The sequence below is a fragment of the Misgurnus anguillicaudatus genome, chromosome 21, assembly GCF_027580225.2.
Source record: "Misgurnus anguillicaudatus chromosome 21, ASM2758022v2, whole genome shotgun sequence".
In the NCBI taxonomy this organism is placed as follows: Eukaryota; Metazoa; Chordata; class Actinopteri; order Cypriniformes; family Cobitidae; genus Misgurnus; species Misgurnus anguillicaudatus.
In genome coordinates, this window is record NC_073357.2 from 41,870,885 (window position 1) to 41,893,422 (window position 22,538).

Below are 22,538 nucleotides of genomic sequence, written 5' to 3' on the forward strand. Positions count from 1 at the left end.
ACATGTCCAACTGCTTTTTTGACACTTAACAACTCTATAACCGTGTTAATAAGTCAGAATGCTTGAAATACCATTGAACCCCCCCTTTAAAATGATCAAACTGTGTGCATGGGTACATGCAACTTCGACACTAGGTATCCCGAGATGCTGGGCGACGTTGTGCATTTTTTACCCTTTCCCAAGCCACATCTCAACCAAGATAACGTTAAGTGTCTAAGGGGCTAATCACACCAAACGCGTGATTAAATGCTTGGAAACGCAAGGCGCGACACACTGCCTTTTTTAAAAAAGAGCAGTGCGACGCGGCTTTTTATATTGCTAAGCAACCAGCTGCCATAGCGCCTGTCACTGAAAGTTGATTGTTTGTCCGAATGAGTGGAGGGGGCGTGGCTTAGCCATAGGAGAATTTTCGCCTGACGTTAGGGTTAAAGTTGGGCTTGGGTATTTTATGTTCAGAAAGTCGCTCTAACCCCAAACCCACGCGACAATGGTAAGAAAATAGTAAAAACAATTGAGTAACCAATATGTGAAACTGACACGGAAAAGAAAGTCGTGGTATGGACACGGAAAAATGCGGAGATCCATGAGAATGACATTGAGAAATGAGTAAAATATTCCGTGACCATAACGTGGAAATTCGTGAGATCAGGTAGGAAAAAACAGAAAGGGGAGCCAGAAATGGTTCTTTTATGACATCGCTGTAAAGAACCTTTTCACAGCACTTTTATTAAAAAAATAGCATTTCAGTAAAACTCGAAGTTGCAAATTAAATTAGATCAAACTCAGATCAATACTGACAAGATTTTAGCATACAGGACATTTTTCCGAAACAATAAACCCCATTCTGAAATAATCATCTGTGTAGTTGAGATTTTGAGGATTGCATGAGGATTGTGATTGAATAATCGGCTATCAAGCAGATCCGTCCCCAATGCAAGTATACCTCAGATTACTCACACATAATCTGGCTCTCTCATACGGCACGTCCTGCAAAATGACATGTTAAAGAGAAACAATGAAGGAGGAATTTACAGTACATGATGATCTCCTCTTATCTGCTGATAGCCTACAATCATTTCTGACAAAGACATAGGTGGAATAAATAACAAGAAAGCTAGCCAGCAGCTAACCAGTATTTTAAGCTACTTGTCAAGATCGCATCCTCAGCAGGGTACCAAGAAGAATAGCTAAAGGCTATGGTTCCACCGAGTATGGTTCTGCACTTTATACACGGCTACAGTTTTCCTTCAAAGGATGGAAAGACCTGCAGCAGTGCTCTTCCAAAGCCCTTCTGGGAAATTGGTGTCAAATCTAATTCAGGTGGGCTGAAGTTGGGTTTTATGTAACTATTTTCCTTTTTTTAACAAAGTGCACATTGACCTTTCAATGTGTGGCTACCCTGGGAGAGGAAAGAATGCAAGACTCTCCGCTGGCAGACAATGGCGAGACCCACCACTGGAAAGCACTAAAAGCAATGAAAAGCTCTGCGAGTGCGAATGCAATTCATGCGTCGAGTGGCTTTAAGGCACCGTGTCCTCATTCAACCTTTGTGTTTTTGTCATTACTTGTGCTACAAAGAATTTGCATTGTGAAAACCGATGATAGATATAGTACGCGTTCACACACATTTATTACCGCCATTGATCTTTTTATAAAAAGAGCATTTATTTCAAAGTTTTTTGCTCCTTGGATTGAAGCACATAATAAAGCAACAGTACAATGTTCATAAAATATAAGTGTGATGCCTGTAATATTTTCCTTACATGTTGAAATACTGATATTTGTATGTATACTAAAATAAGAACTTTTAAAATTGTACAAATAGTTACCATAAAATTGACATAAAAATTAGCCAGTTCTCACTGTGACAGGACAGACTGCTAGTTTCTCCCAAAGGAGAATCAAATAAGCCATAAAGAAAAACAAAAAATGAAAGAAAAATGAAAATAATGATAGTCATAGTGATTTTATCATAATTAAAAAAGAGATTTACATAAACTGATAGGTGCAGGATTGATCCTCAAGAGACATATTTTGCACATTGTACTGTACATACGTTATAAGGACTTTAGCTTGCTTTAGGATATAGCTTTCAAGTTACAAAAAAATGCACTGTGTTGCAAGAGTGTCCATTAGTTAAGGCGATTTTCGAGCTCACAGGTCTTCGTGATTGTTCGCAGATGGAACTGGGCTGAAGTTTATTTTTAGATGACAGGAACACTATTTTGCTGGATCCATCAGCTTCCAAATATATATATAAAAAAAAAAAAAAAAACAAGAGGACCTGTTTGGACAATATCTCCAAAGACAACATGGAGGCGCTACAGACGTTACAAGTCTTAATTTGCTGACGTACTCTCCAGATTTCTTAATAAGGCAACTGTTTTTTTTATTTTTTTCTCCGTGAGCTCATTCACAGTATCAACAAATCCACGTCTGTCTGTGATTCACATCCATAACCTCAAACCTGTAGGAACCTATAAACATTAAAAGTGAAATATAATGTTCTTTAGTTCTAAAACAACATCGTCACATATTTCTTGATTTCATACACGCCGACACATCCAGCGGAGGTGTCTCTTTTGTTTATCTTTTTGTGAAATTTATTTCTACCCTTCTTGCTCCCCCACAGCACATTGTGATCGTACCTATGACCCTTACGTGTCTAGTATACTGCACGTATACTCGAATCTAACAAACAACCTAAAGTTTACTATAAATCGATAAACTCATGGAATACTTATAGTAAACTTCACGAAGAACACACGGTTGGTGGAGGAGGGCAGCGTGGAGGGAGATGAAAAAAAGACTCGTTTGAGTGAACGTTAAGAGTTGTCATCGGCCGAGTCTTTGGAGCCGTAAAGATCGGCGAGTTTCTTGAAGCGTGGCCCCCAGCTTTGGAGGTAATCGTAGTCCAGGTCCGAATCTGTTGTTACCGACTCCAAGGAACTGAGCGAGCCGGCGACCGAGCCCCTGCCTTCGTAACCGTAGATCTGAATGGAGTCATACGGGGGTGCCGTGGGATCATTGTCCGCGTCGGAAATCCGTGTTTTGATAAAATCGTCCACGTCCACGCTGTTGCCGATTGGCCTCAGACCGGGACGCAAGGCATACTGCAGCTCGGGTTTGATGTCCTTACGAGGCAAGAAGCCGTTGGCACCGTCCGGGTTCTGTAAGGTGGCAATGTCAAACGCCTCTGTGTCCTCCTCTCCGCCTCCCTCGTCATCATAGGTGATGATGTTCTCTCGAATGTCTTCCTCCTCAAACACGATCAAAGGCTCCTTCTTCTGGCGGCTCAGGGCTACAAACAGCACCACGATCACTGCGGAGAAGCAAGCAAACGTCAAGCCCATACTAATAGCGTGCGAGAATAGCGTTTTCTTATTATAGGTACAGGAGATACAATGACAAACTGTTCGTGGAACACGCAACGCTATAATAAAGCTCTTTAGTAAGTCAGCAAAACATAAGACAGCTCATATATTGTGGTGAATGATGACATGCAGCATTACAGCTCTAAAATAGGCCTTCGAATAAATTCGTAATCCCTTCTGAAGATCTGACCAGCTTCTAGGGACGAGCAAAGTAAATACATGATGCTGTTTATCTTAGCCTCTCTGTAAAACATCTGTTTCATAAATACTTTAAGCCTTAAAGACAACTTCAGTGCATTCTGGCCTGAAATGCTAATATTGACACGCATCGGGTCCCTATAAGATGCTTAAGCCAACTGAGCTAGACCACGCATATTTACACATGGTTGCACAATTTATCCTCAGTTTTTTGCTCATACTGCAGGATTTGTTCAGAAATGCAATACAATCTATAAAGGCAATAATTTGATAAAAATAAATAAATAATAATAATAATTATGCTTACCAAGTAGAATAACAATGCAGGCCAAGATGGCGATCAGGGCTCCGGTGCTGAGCCCAGCCGTCAAGATGAAAGGCTCCACGTTGCAAGACAGGATCGTGTCTTTGCTGTCGCAGCTGCACACGCGGACTATCAGGGTATTGGTGCTGCTCATTGGTGGTATGCCGTTGTCATTGATCTCGATAGGAAGATGATACACATCCTGGGCCATTCTGCTGAATCCCTTCCGGATCACAAATATACTAGCGGTGCTGTCTATAAACAAAGAGAGGAAACGTTTAGCCCAGTTTACCAGACTTTAGTAAAAGCAGTTGTAAATGTGTTGTTTGTGTTGAACAGAATCACAGTAAAGTTCTGCCCTCCCCAGAGTTTAGGTGTCATACGAATGACTCACAGCCACTGGTAAGAGTTAATGAGGTGTGAATCCTCCAATATTAAATTCATGTTTAATATTGTGAACATTTATCAGCTTTTGGAAGTGTAATCAAAGTTAGAGCAGAGGGAACGGTATTGGTTTTATTTGCAACTGGGAGGGATGGATCAGCGCCAGCGCACTTTCCTGACTCAGAGCAAGGTCACGCTGAAGGCGTAGATGGAGTGAGTTCATTTAGGGGCTTGGGGTTTAGTAATCTTCTCTCCCTCTGGCACCACTGTCTTCAACCTTCAGTGGCTCTGTCAGGGAAGGCTGTTAATGATAAGCCTTCATATAGGACGATGGCACAGGCGGGCACTATCAATCTGCCGTTATACATTATAATTCTATATCATGCTATGTCAGGTAGATTACAGTATCAATTTGCCACATTTGAGACAGAGAGAGACACCTTGCCCTTGTTAACTGTTCTGTATTGGCTTTTAAGAGGATTTTTGGGCACCTCTTTGGGGAAATACAGAGCCAAATGAACTCCTACCCACAAAACAAAGTATTTTGTAAGGGAGGGTGAGTGCATCAGGGTTGTGCATTGGTGTTTTTTGTTGGTCCAGTACAGTAGATGTTAGATTGGCATCGCTGGCTTTATGTCGCACCCCACTTCAACGTTGACATAATTTTCATCATTACAGACCATTTTGCTAAATATAACCAGCACTGGTCCAAAAGCACTTCTTGTTTCAGGTTAACACTACACAAACATTAAAATAAAATGCAACCAACTGAACATTTAGTTCTGAATCAGACATTTAAACAATCATATTTAATGGGGTGTGCACACGAGAAGCAAATTTAACAATTTGCGCTAGTAGATTACATACAAAGTCAATGCAGAGACAAGAATAGATGCAAATTAGGCTGGGTGATTGCAGCAAAAACGCGCTATTTGCTTCAAATGCTTCCCACTTGGTGTGTATGTAGCATAAGACTTGGTTATACAGTAGGGGTGGACCGATAAATCGCCCGATGATGCCTGCTATGCTTTTCAATGAATAACCGTGAAATGCCGCTACATCCAAAAGCCAGAGAGCGCTCTCGTGCAGAAACTCAATATGGGGCGGAGAAGAAAAAACATTACACGGCCAGCTCCAGGAAATGGCTTAAGGATATATTTATATTGGTGTTTTTCAAACTAGTGATGGAAAAATGAAGCTTCGAATGAAGCATTGCTAACTTCCCTTACTGTTTCGAACCGTGATTGAAGCCTCAAAGAGGGTGTCGAAAACAGCGCCATTTTTTTGGTTAATAAAACACATAGCAGTCGCTTCTGGAAGGTCTGTCAATGAAGCAAACAGCTGACGAAATTCAGATGAATATTACTATTATGTGTACAAATAAAGCTTAGACAACAATGTGTGTGAATACTCAATTTCGTCTATACTGTATTTTATTGAATACTGTTCACATGCACAAGTATATGTAAATACAATACTATCTATTCAGTATTATGTGGGACTAAAATGTGAATAATGCAAATAACTGCTAAAAAACTTTTTATGAAACAACAAACACGTGACTGAGCAGAAAGTGAAGCCATTGGTCACGTGATTTCTACATTAACAACACCAGCTTCGAATCGAGGCGACACAAGCTTCGAGGCCTCGGTTCAAATGTAACATCACTACTTCAAACCTTTTTAGGTATTTTCATTATAATAAAGAATATGTATAATGAATATGTTTGACGGGTGTTGTTTTTCAATTGCATGTTATAAATGACTAACAGTGATTTCAGATCGATAATGATCAAAAGCGTAGTATATAAAATAGCTTTGCATAATATTGGCGGTGCGATTCAGAATATTTATTGGCCAGGTATTATTAGTGTATACCTGCATTTACCGTCGCATCTCTATTATACAGTGTGTGAAATAAAAGCAACTATAAAACTGAAGATGCTTCTGGACCAGAGTCCCCTGCAAGCAATTTAGCATTTAAAAGCCGTGTACCAGCTGTCCAATACACAACGTTCAGCAAAATTTGGGCTGTCAGCAGTGTCGGCTGGTGACTTCATTTTTTGAAGGCGCACGATGCGAAGTTCGTCACATGATGTACTGTATGTAGCCGTCGTGTGTGGTTCGTCATTTCAAAATATGTGTTCTGCGCTTTGAGAGATCACGTGTCTTGTCAAATTAAGTGCCTGCTGCAGACGCGTCTAAAGGGTTTATGATAAAAGAGACGCTCGCGTATGCCATATACATGTACTCGCATAATCACATAAGTGAGTGTCTTGGGTGTATTTTGTGAACGTGAGCGTCTATTTTATCATAAACGGTTTTGACGTGCGTGCAGCAGGCACTTATTTTGACAAAACACATTATGCACACAGGATCTCTTGACAAGCAGGACACATATTTTGGAAAAGGGAACCACACACATGATACTCCGAACATTTATTTTGAATTCGCGCCGCTCGGATGAGGAGTCACGAGCCGCCACTGGCTGTCAGTAAAAATGTATTAGTCTACAGTAACCACAGCCCAAAAATAAATAAGATAAAAATAAATAATTAAATCAAACAACTTGTAATCCATGTTGAATATCATACATCTCACAAGTTATTTTTGGCTAAAACAACATGTAACTAAATTATGTTGGCTAGAAGTCACATTAGGGGTATTGTCAACCTAGACATTAAAATGTTGGCTGTTGCTTGCTGGGTTGTTTATGTCTAGCAAAAGGTCTAGCAAAAATACCGAACCACAGCAACTTCAAAATCGCTCTGAAAGTGATGTCTCTGCTCTAACTGCAGGATTACTTTAACTATCTTAATAAGCATGGACCACTATTTTTATCACAGCATGCCTGTCTCTATATTTTAAAAACCATGGCTGGTTTGAACATAGATGCCATTGGCTTGTTTTTAATATAGTTAATACTGTCACTTTCAAGTCCGTACTGGTGTCCATCCCTAGAACACATATAATACATTTATTACTCCTTTCTTCTTTATCTCATCAGCTCTGTTTTCCAGCAGAAACACATAACCATCGCTGCCTTCTTTGCCTAAGGGATTGTGATTAATAAAACATAATTTGAATTTGACATCAAAGTTTTATCACTTTCATCAGCGCAACTAAACACAAATAATATCCTACACTCTAAATAAGTGAGTTCATACAAATATTCAGAGTTCAAGCATGACTTTATTAAGTCTTAGTGATAAGAGAAGCCTCTGTGCGGAGCCTCCTTTTAATGGACCTCTAGATAAATGGGTGGGCAAAGCTGATGAAAGCTGTATCCGATTGAAAAGCTCTGGTTCCAGTCAATCTGAGTAGCTTAATCTGTCTCCCTAATATTGTTGTCTTTTGAAATGGCCTGCTAAAAAGTGCTCATCTCATTTCTCATTACAGCAGACCAAATGGGAAATAGAGAGTCATTTCTCTCTCTTTACTGTCCTCAGCTTCTTTCTCAGTTTAAATGTATTCTCAGTCTAACTAATGCTTAAATAAATATGTGATTGTGAACATGCAATTAATGTATGTTTTACTCAAGCCTGGATCATATTTGTTCTATTGAACATGTGAGATGTTTGTGTTTTTTTTTTATTGAAGCAGTGGCGGCCAGTGACTTCTTTTTTCGAGGGCGCACGATGCGAAGTTTGTCACAACATGTATGTAGCCAGTGATGTGTGTGGTTCGTAATTTCAAAATATGTGTTCGGCGCGTCGAGTGAATCATGTGTCTTGTCAAAATAAGTGCCTGCTGCAGACGCGTCTAAAGGGTTTATGATAAAAGAGATGCTCGCATTTGCCAGATACTCGCATAATCTCATGCGCAATTAGAGTTTAATGTTAAGGGAGTGTCTTGCGTGTATTTTGTGAACGTGAGCATCTCTTTTATCATAAACGGTTTTGACGCGTGTGCAGCAGGCACTTATTTTGACAAAACTCGTGGTGCACATAGTTCACATGACGCAACAAACACATATTTTGAATTTGCGCCCCTCGGAAAAGCAGTCACGAGCCGCCACTGATTGAAAGTGAAAGCATTTCGAGCATGCAACGCATCCTCGAAATGTGACCTCTGCATTTAACCCCCCCCCCAGAGCAGCGGGCAGCGGGCAGCTATCCCAGCTCCCGGGGAGCAATAAAGGTAAGGTGCACCACAGTTGCAACCCGCCAGCTGTAAGACTCGAACCAGAAACTCTCGGGTTTCAATCCCTACTTCCTAACCACTAGGCTACAACTGCCCAATTGGCTACAATTGGTCATGTGATCTCAACAAGGCAATGCTCCTACGGGTCCAACCCACCACATGTAAACCAAAACAGCTTCGTTTGGCTCACAGATACTGAAGTCTTCAGTCATTTTTTAATTAGCACAAAATTACAGAGCGCACCTCTACAGTAAAACAGATCATCTGGGAGTCTGGAGAAAAATCTGCTTTTAGAAGAAAGTTTTCACAGGGGAAACTTTTGAGAGCTATTTCCTATTAAGAAACGAGTTATTTAATCATCAATCAAACAATAATTATGTGGAATTACTGGAAACAGCGACTGACTCCATTATTGGTTTTCCAGCCTTTTGGTGGTCAGAGAGAAATATGCCAACTCAATTATGGCAGTGAAATATGTGAAAATCTTCAATCCAGTATCACAAAATTACGTACCTATAGTCACGTAATTTTGTGAGTCTTTTCCGTGACACTGACACGTTTTTCCGCCTTTTTGCGTGAACATGTCACGTATTTCTGTTTACGTGTCAATGTCACGTATTTGTTTTGTCCTATTTTCTTACCGTTGTCGCTTTGGTCTAGGGTTAGATTTACATAAAATGACATCCTTACCCAAACCCAACTCTAACCCCTAATGCCAGACAATGGTTTAAAAATCATAAAATATAAAAAATAAATCATGAAAAAAGGTATAAGCACCAAATCTAACCCTAAATCAAAGCGTCAATGGTTTGAAAATAGGACAAAACAGTTGAGTCACAAATACATGACAGTGACACATAAACAGAAATACGTGACATGTTCACGCAAAAGGTGGAAAAACATGTCAGTGTCACGGAAAAGACTCACAAAATTTTGTGACTTTAGGTACATCATTTTGTGAGACAGGGTTGAAATCTTATATAGCAAGCTATAAAGCAATATTTTTATATAGTATACTAAATACATACATTTATCATTATATAACAGATGTCCAATATCCACTATTGGTCTCTATCCAATAATGATCCAAGCATTCCTCATAGACTTTATTCAGGGCTATATGCCATATTTAATTTTCACACGAATAACATGCATCTGTTCAATAAGCTGTTCTATCTTAAGCTCCTACAGTATGTTGGTCTAATTTTCCAAGCTTTTAGATATTTTCAATTAAGGAATTTAAACCAAACGCAACTTTACAAACCATTAAGCAGACAGTACTTCTGCTCAGCACAGCTTGATTCCTGTAAAATTAAACAGGGCATCTACCCTGACTAAAGTCCATTGAGCTGAAACTAGGGAGTTCTCATTTCACCGCAACCAAGTCTAACATCAGGTGGGACTCGTACATACGGTCTCCTGACCTGCGTCTGTCTGTTTGGTCAAAGTCCAGGAAGGTTTGCACATGTAACCGAGTGGAGTAAAGCATGGCGATAAAGGTTTCCAGGGTGCAGCAAGCATGATGCCTGAGAAACTTATACAACCGCTGCTGCCTACCAGCTGGGTCTCCCACGTTTCGAATCCACAGATGGCAAACTAGAGAGATGCCTTCATAATTAATAAGAGAGGAAGTTGACTTGAGTTTTTTTACCTCATCACGACCTGATTGACAACACAGAGTTGGTTGGGCAACTCTCAGGCACTCACTCCTATGCATAAATAAACTAATTTGGGTTGAAATTAACGAAAATATTGTGTGTTTTCAAGGCAGTTTTACAGTGGTCGTGATTCTGTAACGTTTTTTTTGTGTGTGTGTGTGTGTGTGTGTGTCACATACCTCTGTTGTCCTTGAGGGAGAAATTGTGGTTGTTGGAGACCTCGGGGGCCAGGCTGAAGTGGAAGTGCTGGCGGTGGGACATTTCATCCTTATCCACAGCACTAACCGTCTCGATGAGCTGTGGAGGACAGAGTTCATTTCAAATCATGTTAAATGAGTTAAAACCACCAAGGCATGTCTTTAAGTGCTTTCACACATATAGGCTTCACTGGTAAATTGCAGTTAAGAGATCATGTGTGACTGTGAACAGGACTATTTTTTAGAAATACTGCTAATTTACCAGTAGGAGAAGTTGTAAGATTACCAGTAAATTACTGGTACGATGCTATGACAGAACAGGGAATAGGATTATAATGGCATAGGCACGGATGGCGTAATAACGCGCTGGCAACTTCGGGACAATCAAAACATTTTGACACAGATGACATATTTACCTGGCATGGTTTATGGAAGTTTCTCTCCACAGGCTAAATGAAGTCGAACACACGTGAAGTGCCAAATGTGCCAAATCTTGTTTATGACTAGGGATGCTCCGATCAGGATTTTTGCAGCCGATACCGATTACGGATTTGTTATCTTTGTGATCGGCCGATATTGATTCCGATGACAATTTTTTAAGCTGATATGCAAGCTTTTTGATGACTGTAACAGTTAACATTTTTTCTAGATAAAGTAATACCACAGATGTTGCCTTTGTTATATTACTTGCAGTAATTAGATATATTATTGTTTTAATAGAGAATCAAATAAATAAGCACAACAAATATTTCTTCTGCAAAAAGATATTTAATATCTCTTTGCAAAAAGGTTTATGTCTCTTAAAAGTAATGAAAATAAAACACTTCACACTCTTTACTGTATGAATTAAACATGCACGCATTCGTATAAAGTATAACAGTTCCTTAGTCAAAAGCAGAGAGTGATTTAATCGAGAGATGAATGAGGTTACTGTAGCTTTAAGATGTGAGAGAGATCGCTCTGTTCACATGCACTGATGACAGGCTGTTGTTGCCATAGACTGTAAAAAAAGATGGACGACGCGACGTCGCCTCCCACTATTGTAATGAATTGAAGCCAAAAATGTCCAACCACAGTCGCCGCCATGTTACGTAAAAACGTCAGTTTGGAGCCGAGGCATGCGCAGAAGGAATCGTCCGTGAAGCCAGAGGCGGAGCCGCGGTATCAAACTTCCGCCCAAACGCTCGCGCGGCCAATTCAACCATTCCAATCATAACGACACGCCCGGTTTCTATAGCATCAAATTACAAGCTAAAATGAAACTTATCACAAAAATTAACACTTGAACATATATCAGCGTGATAACAACTACTTGAAAGGACCAAAACCATCTTTCGAAAACTTTTATAGGAAGTGTAAATTTTTTTTTTATTTAGAGCAAAGTCCTATTCATTTGAATGGAGAAGGTGGGGTTATGACTTGTACTGCAGCCAGCCACCAGGGGGCGATCAAAGAGCCAGAGGCTTCACTTTTCAAGGCTTATGAGGCACACCCGGTTGTGCGTGCACGGGTCAGGTGTAAGCAGCTGTGAGGAACATTAAAGTTTAAACGCTCAAAACTTTAAAACGCATGCAAATAATAAACTTTTGGCACGAGGATTTTTGGCCGCAATAGATATATGTTGTATACGCTGTTTTATGGAGATGTGAAGATGTGTCGCGCTGTTGACCGGATCGCATCCTCATAGAAAATACACATATCTCTGTAAAAGCAAAGAGAGAAATACAAATCTGCACGTCGCACATGAGCAACGGGTTATAAAAATGCTCAAAAATTGTCTCTAATTGGAGCCGCATTTAGGATCCCTATGATGACAAAAGTAAACCGAAAGATCGGTTCATGAGATCTGCAAATTTAGCGAGTAACGATCGAGTCATTTAATGCCATTATCGTCCGATACCGATCGGTGGCTGATCGATCGGAGCATCCCTATTTAAGACAGTTTACTATCTATTTGTTGAATTGCCCAACATTCTGTGTAAAGCCATGTTTAGACATTACTACTTGTCACAAATGTATTTAGCCAGTCATGTGTGTGGCTCGTCATTTTAAAATGTGACAAACATAAGTGCATCACGTGTCATGTCAATATAAGAGCCTGCTGCAGACGCTTCAAAAGGGTTTATGATAAGAGACGCTCACGTTTGCCAGACACTCGCTTAATCTCATGTGTAATCAGAGTTTAGTGTTAAGTGAGTATCTTGCGAGTAATTTGTGAACGTGACCGTCTCTTTTATCGTTAACACGTTCAATGTAAGTATTTTGAAATGACATATGATGCACATGGTTCACATGACGCAACAAACACATATTTTGAATTCGCGCCCCTTGGAAAAGAAGTCACCGGACACAACTGCATCTAATACAATGTTGTTTGGTCAAGAAATAGAAACAACACAAATACAGCCCACAGATATGAAGACATAACCTACCATTGTTTACACCAACAAACACAAATCTCACCGCGCGGCGGTTGAGAAGAAACTTTCGATCTCTGACAGTTTACCGCCATTTTGATACTGATGTGTAAATGATATCTTACTGGTAAAAAGATGTAAACTTTTTGCGTGGGTGAATAACAAATATTTGTATTTACTGGTAAAGTCAATTTGGTAAATGTATGATACTTTACCAAAATTACAGGCTTTTAAATAAACTGATGCATTTTTCATCTCTCCCTCTCTTCCTCTCTTTCCCTGTCACTTACTCAAACTTTCAACTTTACAACAAAAGTAAAGTCTGCATGACATTGACTAAATTTAGATATTAGGATAAAGTTGTGACCTCCTTAGTAATGAGCTAATTCCTGCTTTCTGTTTAAAGTAAGTCTTACATTTCATAGGTCACTAAAACAGGAATCAAAGATAATGTTTGGTGTTAGTAGGCCACCATTCCTTCACCAGACATTTACCACATCTCCTTTTATACCAAAAGACTAAGACTAATCTAATTAGATATCTTTTATACTGAAAATGAAGTGATAATTGCATTAACACAAAAAAAGTATCTTACTCTGCCAGGGCTGACGTTCTCACACACAAACACTTCATTTTGAGTTGCAAATTCTGGAGCGTTGTCATTCACGTCTTTGACTTTAATATTGACTCGTACTTTCGCATCTTGGTGATGTCCGTCTGGAACAACAACACAAATCAAATTAACATATCTTTACATTAGCTTTATACATTGTATACCGCATTGTTGTTTACTGTATAAATCATATAAATCACCAACAGCCTTGGTTTAAGGGAGATAAAAAGACAGACCCAGAGCTGTGAAAACTGTGATGAAAAAACGTGTCTTTCACAGTCTCCAGACTGAAATTATCAGGTTTTGTGAATGTCTAGATATTATGCTTCGAAGTATAGGTGCACTCAAAAGACCATTTTGTGTGAAGCTCCAGACATGAATTTTACATGCTGGAAATTATCAAAGACAGCGAAATGTAAAAGAAAGTGTATTCAACGAGACACAAATACTGCACATGGAAAAGATCGCATACACATACAATTTAAGGGCAATTACACACTGTTCACTGAACTGAGGGTATGATTTGGAGTTTGAAGAGGCAATCTGTGGCTGTCTCTCTGAAATCATGCCGGAGTCCTGGCGACACTACAACCACATAAGAGCAGGGTGTAGGGAGAGCTGGGGAGCTTGGTCAGGGAAAAATGTGAACAACGTATGGCTACCCTGTTATTTAAAAGCCCAAAAAAAGAGATGATTGACCTACCAATCTCAGTAGCACTGACAGAGATGTTGTGCCAAGCTTGTGCTTCCCGATCTAAAGGTTTTGTGGTCTTAATAATGCCGTCCTCGGAATTAACAGTAAAGAATTCTTCCAAGTCTGTGTAGCGTGGGATCATATATCTGGGATAAAAGAGAAAAATCTCAGTGTGGGAACATTTTCTTTTGGTCTTTCTCAGAGTCAGAAAGCAAGAATGCTTTGTTGGCATGATTGTTATGTACATACACAATATTGCGAAAGGATAAACTAAGTATAGTATATAAATACACAATATAGAAAACACTCATTCAGCTACTTGGAAAAAAATGCTAGCATCATTTTGACATTTTCCGTTGTTACCTGATTTGGCTGTTCCTCAAGTCAGTGTCTTTGGCATGCACACGGCCAACCAAAGTGCCTGCTGGGGCGTTCTCCTCCACCTCAAAGTTGTAGTTGGGAGACATGAAGGTCGGGGGTTCGTCTGCATCTTCCACTGCTATTTTCACAATGGTGGTATCTTTGTATGGACCCCAGGCAATAAAACGGGGATCCACGTGTGTGTTGGAGGCCTCAACCTTTAGTGTGTACGAGCGTTTGGTCTCAAAGTCCACAGGCTGAAAACCAAAACAGAACTCAATTCAGTTAATCCATTTTTGATGGATGCTATCAATAAAACAGTAATTTTCAGGAATTACTATACAAGTTCAAATAGAAAAATGACAAATGTGTCAAATGATTATAGACTTTTGGAGGACTGAAGGTGAATTACCAGCTCAAAGCCTCAGAGAAATAAACGAATCAAGAATAGATTATCAATAAATCAAGGAATTGTGGTAAATATAGGTGAAGCAGGACTATTAAGAAAAATGTAATTGACATAAAAAAGAATAAAAAAAGATCCAAATGGTTACATCAATCAGTGTCAATGTTCCACTACTGGAGGACATTAAAGGGATATTTCAGCCAAAAATGAAAATTTTGTTATCATTTACTCACTCTCATGTTGTTAAAAATAAACAAAATACATTTCAAAATAAAATTCAGAACAAAATAAACATGTATGCATTATCAGATCACTGTTTATTTATTTCTAAAAAAATTAAAGGGAAAGTTCACCCAAAAATGAAAATTATGTCATCATTTACAAACCCTCGTGTTGTTACAAACCTGTATAAATGTCTTTGTTCTAATGACCACAAAGGAAGATATTTTGAGAAATAACCAAACCGTTTGTGGACCCCATTCACTTCCATACTATGAAAAAAGAATACTATGGAAGTAAATGGGGTCCACGAACATGGAATGTTTGCTTACAAACATTTCTTAAAATATCTTCCTTTGTGTTCATCAGAACAAAGACATTTATATAAGTTTTTAACAACATGAGGGTGAGTAAATAATGACAGAATTTTCATTTTTGGGTGAACTATCACTTTAATGCAGATTTTTGTTTTTTTAAGTAACAAATAAACAGTGATCTGATAATGCATGTAAGTGTACCAGTATTCATACTGTACCTATTTCTAAAGAAAAAAAAATTAAAAAGAAAACTATGAAACTAGATGGCACTGTTGTAATACATTTAGAAAAAGACTACATTCAAGCTTATAACACAAATAACAAGAATATCATTTTTTTTTGAAGACATATCAATTCAAGGTCCCACTTCTTTATACAATACCTACATTTAACCCCATTAAGATGAAGGCAAATTAAACTTCATTATAAAAGCGACTGTGCTAAAGCTCTCGTCTGGTCTGCCTCTCTCCTTCTGCATGGGCAGTTTTCACACGTCCGCCTGTTTTCTGATTAGCCTATCTCACCCGTCACACCGCTCACTCGCAAATTACCAAGCGAGAATTACACTTAAAGGGAACATATCAACTCAAACACACACTCACACGTACACATGCTGGCTAGCTCTCCGTTGATTGGTTCGAGGCTGTTTTTTCTTGTTTCCTCTACCCTCCCTTATTTTCTTTTCTTTGAATTTCTTTAATGAAGCTGCCAACACTGGAAACAAGTATGACCCAGTTCTTTCCTCCAACAGGTTGGAAACTATCCTCTTGTTTATTCTGACAACACGGGTCCCATCTCGTCTTCTGTTCTCCATTTATTTCCCCCACTACGATCCTTTATTTTGGCACCTAATAACTCCCGACCGCACCTAATCAGAAGCAGATAATATTCACAATAATGCTACGTCTCCTCTTAATATTCAGCCTGCGTCGCTAGCCTGCAGTTGAAACAGAATACTTGATTAAAACCCTGGCAATTCCGTCAGTAATTTCGACTTTAATTTTCAACATGCTTTGAAGAGCAAAAGGTGATGATTTCCCAAGAGGTGTATCAGCGAGGCATTGTGTTATTGAGTGAAGCAGCACTGCATCCAGCTGATAGTTGTTGGCAAGCTGTATTGTCTGTTCTCTCTCCTTTCTGCTTCCCCTCCTTACCCTTCTCGGTAATCTAAAAAGCTCTCTTGTAGCTCAGTTGTCAGGGTGCTACGTTATCAAAACAAAACCTTGTGCGTTCGATTCCTAACAAATACACATACTGATAAAAATGTATATAGCTTGAATGCACTGTACATCAATTGACATCCACAATCCTGATAATACTTTTTACTTTTCTCTGCATTATGCTCAGCCCTTTCTGAGTCAATCCTTACTAGCATCAAACAAACTATCATTGGAGATATACAGATACCAGCCATCTTAAGGTTTGGAATTCTAGGTAAAAAGATCACCAGCAGGTGGCAGCGTTACGGCTGCAGGCAGGGTCTGTTTGGCTCTCAGGCTAGAACTGGTTGCTCTGGGCACTGTGAGAAATTTTTCTCAACCACAGGCGGAGGAGGAACGAATGGCCGGCAGTCTAACCTGAGCGGCTGCGTAATTGTCTACATAATCCTGGGCCTCAGAGCAGGGAGCAATAACCTGAGCTTCAGTCCAGCATGACAACTCAGCACGCGTGCGGCCCAGATGAGCTCCCCACATGGGAAGAGACAGAACCAGCTATGAAAGTCAATGCTCGTCTCAGAAATAATAAGAAACGCGATGAAGGCAATGTCAACGGAATTATAAAGCGGAACCCTGAGAAATCACTCCCAAGCCCAAGACTCCACACCTGCATCAGAACCACATCACACACGTGCCTCCATGCAAATACAAAAGCAAATACAAAAGCAAATAGGCTAAATGCAAATAATTACTCAGGAGAAGAAAGAGAGAGAGAGAGAGAGTGCTTGGATAGAAATTCAAATCAATGATATTTGACAAGAACACGATGGCTTTCACAACATGCACATGCACACTTTCTTCCATTCACAATCACACTTACATAATGAAACTGCTATGACAGTCATCCTTTCACTTTGTGCTCTTTTACTTCCCAAAGGTCTTTCTCACCTTCTTCAGTTTGACGACAGCCTCCTGGGTCTCGGAGTCTTTCGTGATCTCAAAAATGTTCATTCCATCACCCTCTAAAATGCGATAATCCACCAGCCCGTTCTCTGCCAGGTCCAGATCTTTGGCCTTCAGCCGGCCCACCTCTTCACCGGGAACCTTGTCTTCGGAGACTGACATGGCGTACACACCTGTGGAGGAAGAGAATCAGTCCCGGGAGCTCTATTGAAGGGGTGTGATGAGACGGGGGCAGAATGTAATAAGGTTTATAATATCAGTGAGTCACAGGCAAGACGAATCATCATCACACTGCCCACCCGGGAACGGAGAGCCAAGTTCGCTGCATGATACCAGCGCTACCTTCAGCTGCCTGGCACCTGTGAGCTCTTAGCTAGAAGTGTATGTGTGAAATTTTGTATTTGTGCAATCGAGTGAGGCTGTACGTGTATGTGGGTGTATGAAGACTATAATGGACACCTGCCTGAGGCTGGGGCTCGCAGAAGGACCATATGGCTCCACTCCCTGTATGCTGAGAGCCAAACACTTCAGCTGCATTTACAAAAATAACTCCCACATGGGGCGGAAGTCCTCCCGAAGAAAGGCCAGGCCATATGCAAAAGGTTTTGCTTTTTCAATCAAACAGAAAAAGGAAATGTAGCATTTTCATCTTGACTTGTGTGAGCGGAGTTTCTAGGCACGTTCCAAGTCGTGCTCTCAGAGTCGGTTTCTGATTGGCCGGACAACTCTGTGAATCTATAATGAGCCAGACGGACGTCTGATTTTTTTAAGCTAGCACAACCACATTAAAAATCAGAGGCTCAGATTTCAACCAATGCACCGAGCCAGGCTGCCATCCACATTAAATCTTTTCTGAACTTTTCCATCATCGTGCAATAGGCGGCTCAAGGTAGATTTAAGGGTTTCCTAGCCTAAGCTACTCATTGTGGGCAAAAACCTTGCAATGTACATTTTATTTTAGTCCATGAATAACGGCTACTACCACCAAAAACACAGGGATGGGAATGAGTCGGTCTTCTGGGACAAATGCGACATTCTGCTTTAGTCAGGGAAAAAAGCTTGAAGGCCTTACCTACCAAGCCTGAGGCTTAGAGTGCACAAAAAAGCACAAGCTCTGAAGAGATTTATTGTGGCGATTTCTGCAACAAAAGACAGATAAAATCTATGTGCTTAGTGTGCAGTTTAATGTCACGTTGGCGAAACACAATGCTAGCTCACTCCAACCGGCTCCCGCTCTATCTTCAGTTGTACACAAACACCGTAAATATTTTATTCAGGCCTTTCACGCTAAAGGAAACTGATGACATCATGTTTGTGCTGAATGCTTAAGAAGATTTGAAAATTTAAGCTGTGATATTTTCATTTTAATATTTGTAGGACGAATTAGCAGGCTCCTGAAGACTTGTCAGCGTTAATGTGTGACTGAAAGATTGAAGTGTTAGGAAGAATGAGATATATACTGGCTAAGAGCAATCTCTTCTGTCTTGGTGCATGCATACTGTAGCCGAGGTTAGAGTAATGTTGTGTGTAGCAAGACCAAGGGATGGCCACCGTGACTATAATGACATTTGACAGGGATGAAGGCAAACAAAAAATGATCGATTGCTGAGAGATAGAAAGAAAAAGAGAAACATTTGTAGCAGAAAGAAGAAATTTTCTCACCCTGAGAAAACTTTGGCGGGTTGTCATTGACATCAGTCAGGGTGATTTTAACCTGAGTGGTTCCTGACAGACCACCCATGTGTCCACCCATGTCCTTGGCCTGGATGACGACGTCATACTCCTGCCTGGCCTCTCTGTCCATGTTCGGAAGAGCTGTCCGAATAATTCCTATAGAAATGTACAAACATAGTACATGTTTACGTCATACAAAATCAGCTTTTGTACAGTACCTACGTTGTTCATCTAATTTAGGACATTGCTGTTAAAGGGATAGTCACCCCAAAATGAAAATTCGGTCATTATTTACTCACCCTTAACTTGTTCTAAACCTGAGTTTTTATTTTGATGAACACAAAATAAGATATTTTGATTTGTAACCATTGACTTCCATAGTAGGAAAACAAATGTTATGGAAGTATTGTGATAAATAATGAAGATATTTTAATTAATTTTCACCTGGCCCTCATTTAGCAAACAGATATTTGAGCAAACAAAGCCCAGACAAGAAAACAGGACCAGCTAAGTATATTTTATAAATAATAAGATACAGATAGGCATAAGGTCTTATCTAGCAAAACAATTGTAATTTTTGACAATAAAAATAAAAATATGCACTTTTAAACCACAACTTCTCGTCTATCTCCGGTCCTGTGAAGCCCCAGCGCAACCTCACGTAATTCCGTAATGACGTAGAAAGGTCACGTGTTACATATATGAAACACACATTTGCGGACCATTTTAAACCGACAAAAAGACATTAAATATTATCATTCAACATATAACAACGTTGGAAACTTGTAAATACAAGGGGTGAAGTTTCGCATTCATCATCCGTTACCCCTTGACGTGATGAGGTATTGTGTGAGGTCGCGCTGGCACATCACAGGACCTGAGATAGACGAGAAGTTGTGGTTTAAAAGATAATAATTTTTCTTGTCAAGTCACTAGATAAGACCCTTATGCCTCGTTTGGAATCATTTAGAGTCTTTAAAAACTCAATTAAAAAAAAAATTAAGTGTTGAGTTAAGTGTTAAGTGTTGGGGTCCATTAAAGTCCATTAAAATGAGAAAAATCCTGGAATGTTTTCATAATTTCTTTTCGACTGAACAAAGAAATACATCAACATTTTGGATGACATGGTGGTGAGTAAATTATCTGGATTTTTTTTTTTGAAAATGGACTAATCCTTTAAGTCAGGACTAAGCCTTAGTTAAATCAAGATATTAATGTCATTTTTAAAAGCATCATTTATAAATAAACATTACTAATGTGCATTTTCAGACACAACACACTCGCACATATATTTTAAGACATGTCAGAGCAAGTTGTTTTCGATCAAGACAACACTAACATTGAAGTTAGTCTGAGACTAGTTTAAGCCCTGTCTGGAAAACTGCCCCGTAATGTCTACATTTATTATTGGTTTTAACTGACGCTTTACCTTGCCAATTGTTTTCAGCATATAACCTATCACACTTTGTTAAGCTTCATAAAGCCCTTATTATAAATGTATTCCCTCATAATGCAAAGGGAATACACGTGGGACCATTGTATGTCGACTTTGTTAGCATCACACTGATAAGCCAACAGTGAATTACAAATGTCAGCACTGAACAGGATCAAGCAAAATATCCAGCTTTAGTTTATTAGCAGCATCTGCTCCATCCCTTCAGACTGCTGTTAGGGTTTCGACAGCCACGGGGGAACTGTAGGACTAATCTGACCACGGGTTAATTTAGCTCAGAAAAGCAAAGTTCTCTCGCGAAGCGTGAAAAACTATCCTCTTCATTCCCAATCCTCACGCCAAGATAATTGAATTGAAGCTAAACATGACATTGCACGTGATGCATATTTGAATGCACGATTGCCTCATGGAGCAATGTAAAATCTCATTACTGGTAACTGTACCTGTTTGTGGCTCCACGGAAAAATATGGCTGCCCCTGCAGGATGCTGTAGACCAGCCTGGCGCTGTTGCCGTATGTGGGGTCATCTGCGTCTGTAGCTGTGACCTTTATAACCGAAGTACCTGAGGAGGAAGGCAATAATGTTGACTCATCATCAGCCATGATACAGAAACACTTTTGGATCTCGCCCAAAAGTATGAAAAATCACCTCTTACCGACATTCACAGCAAGGGATACGATTTTGCAATTTTTGTATTTTAAAGTGAAAGTTTAAAGTTGAATGCCATTACAAACGCAATAACTGTATCTCAGGTGCACTTCGGGCTTTTTGTTTTGTTTCACCTTGTCTAAATTCCCTAAAATCTGATTCGATTTACTCACTTTGTGTACCAACTTGCAAGTATATGAAATTGACCTGGCCAAAACCAGCTTTTCCGGGTTCCCAGAAGTATTACATGAGCCGTGAATGGGGGGTATTGGGGTAACAGATCGTTACCCTGTGACAGGAGGGCATTACTGATGATGTATTGCTCAGTGAAAAAGCAGCGAACACACAAACAAATGTAAGCACACACGCACACACCTGAAGCCTGACTGCAAAACAACAGTTGCAACAAGAGTACGAGTCACTTTCTGAGAGTCAGATTTCAGCTCTCTTGAATAATTCATGAGGAACAAGCTGTCAGGGAAAGGCTCGTCGAGAAAAGTAGTAAAGTAAAGAAGCTGACAAATATGCTTTTCTGAGGTTCAGACTCACCGACATTGGACATCTCTGCCACGCTAGCGTAGTATGGGCCGTGGAGGAATTCTGGGGGATTGTCGTTGATGTCCTGCACCTTGACAATAAACTCGGAGGGAGGCTCCAGGGGCTTGTTGGTATCTCTGGCCACGGCCTGGGCTGTCAGGGTATACTGGGCCTGCTCTTCTCTGTCCAGAGTCTTTGTGGCATGAATGTTGCCTGTTTTGTCATCAATGACAAAAATAGTGCCTGCACCTTCCCCTGAAAGAATGTATTTAATGTTTCCATCCCCTGAATCTACATCCGAATGAAGCTAGAAGGACGGACAGAAAGGAAAAGGACGTGGCAATGAGTAGCAAAAACAGACTATATGGAAAGTAGTACACTGTGAATGAAGTAGAAAGCTTTTTAGCTGATCTTTAGTGACCCGTGATACCAGGGTATCACATTAACATACTCATATTGTATCTTACAGTAATATCCTTCCTGATGGGCTGCTGCATTGATGGTGCATTTACATGTAGCATGGGGAAAAATCTTTTTCTGAGTCTACTGAAGCGACATCATTTTACATAAAAATAAAAGCAGACTTTATTTTAGTGTGGTTTGATTGCTTACGTTAAACATGCGCTGTATAGATCTGCTCTGAATAAAGAAAGGTTGATTTTAATATTAAAATCCTGACACAGAATATCCCCACTCGATAAGTTTAAACCTTCAGTTCAAATGGGAATTAAAAGGACAACATGCTCTAGGTTTGCCATGTAACTATTCGGCAGGCCCATAAATCGTCCATTTCCCCTATGCAAGAACCATAGGGGACTGTAG

At 39.9% G+C, this 22,538-nt stretch overlaps 1 protein-coding gene across 1 annotated transcript in view; it reads right to left on the minus strand.

The window, feature by feature from the left end:
* Positions 1-1,646: 1,646 nt before the first annotated feature.
* The window catches only part of cdh11 (cadherin 11, type 2, OB-cadherin (osteoblast)), a 56,772-nt gene continuing 35,880 nt past the window's right edge, over positions 1,647-22,538 (minus strand). Inside the window, exons 3-12 of the mRNA XM_055207847.2 lie at positions 21,729-22,023; positions 20,974-21,093; positions 19,066-19,233; positions 17,389-17,576; positions 14,345-14,598; positions 13,991-14,127; positions 13,270-13,391; positions 10,240-10,357; positions 3,880-4,131; positions 1,647-3,322 (exon numbers count right to left, since the gene is read on the minus strand). Of these exons, the coding sequence (XP_055063822.2) occupies positions 2,826-3,322; positions 3,880-4,131; positions 10,240-10,357; positions 13,270-13,391; positions 13,991-14,127; positions 14,345-14,598; positions 17,389-17,576; positions 19,066-19,233; positions 20,974-21,093; positions 21,729-22,023 (2,151 nt within the window). The 3' untranslated portion in view covers positions 1,647-2,825. The remainder of the gene's footprint in view (positions 3,323-3,879; positions 4,132-10,239; positions 10,358-13,269; positions 13,392-13,990; positions 14,128-14,344; positions 14,599-17,388; positions 17,577-19,065; positions 19,234-20,973; positions 21,094-21,728; positions 22,024-22,538) is intronic.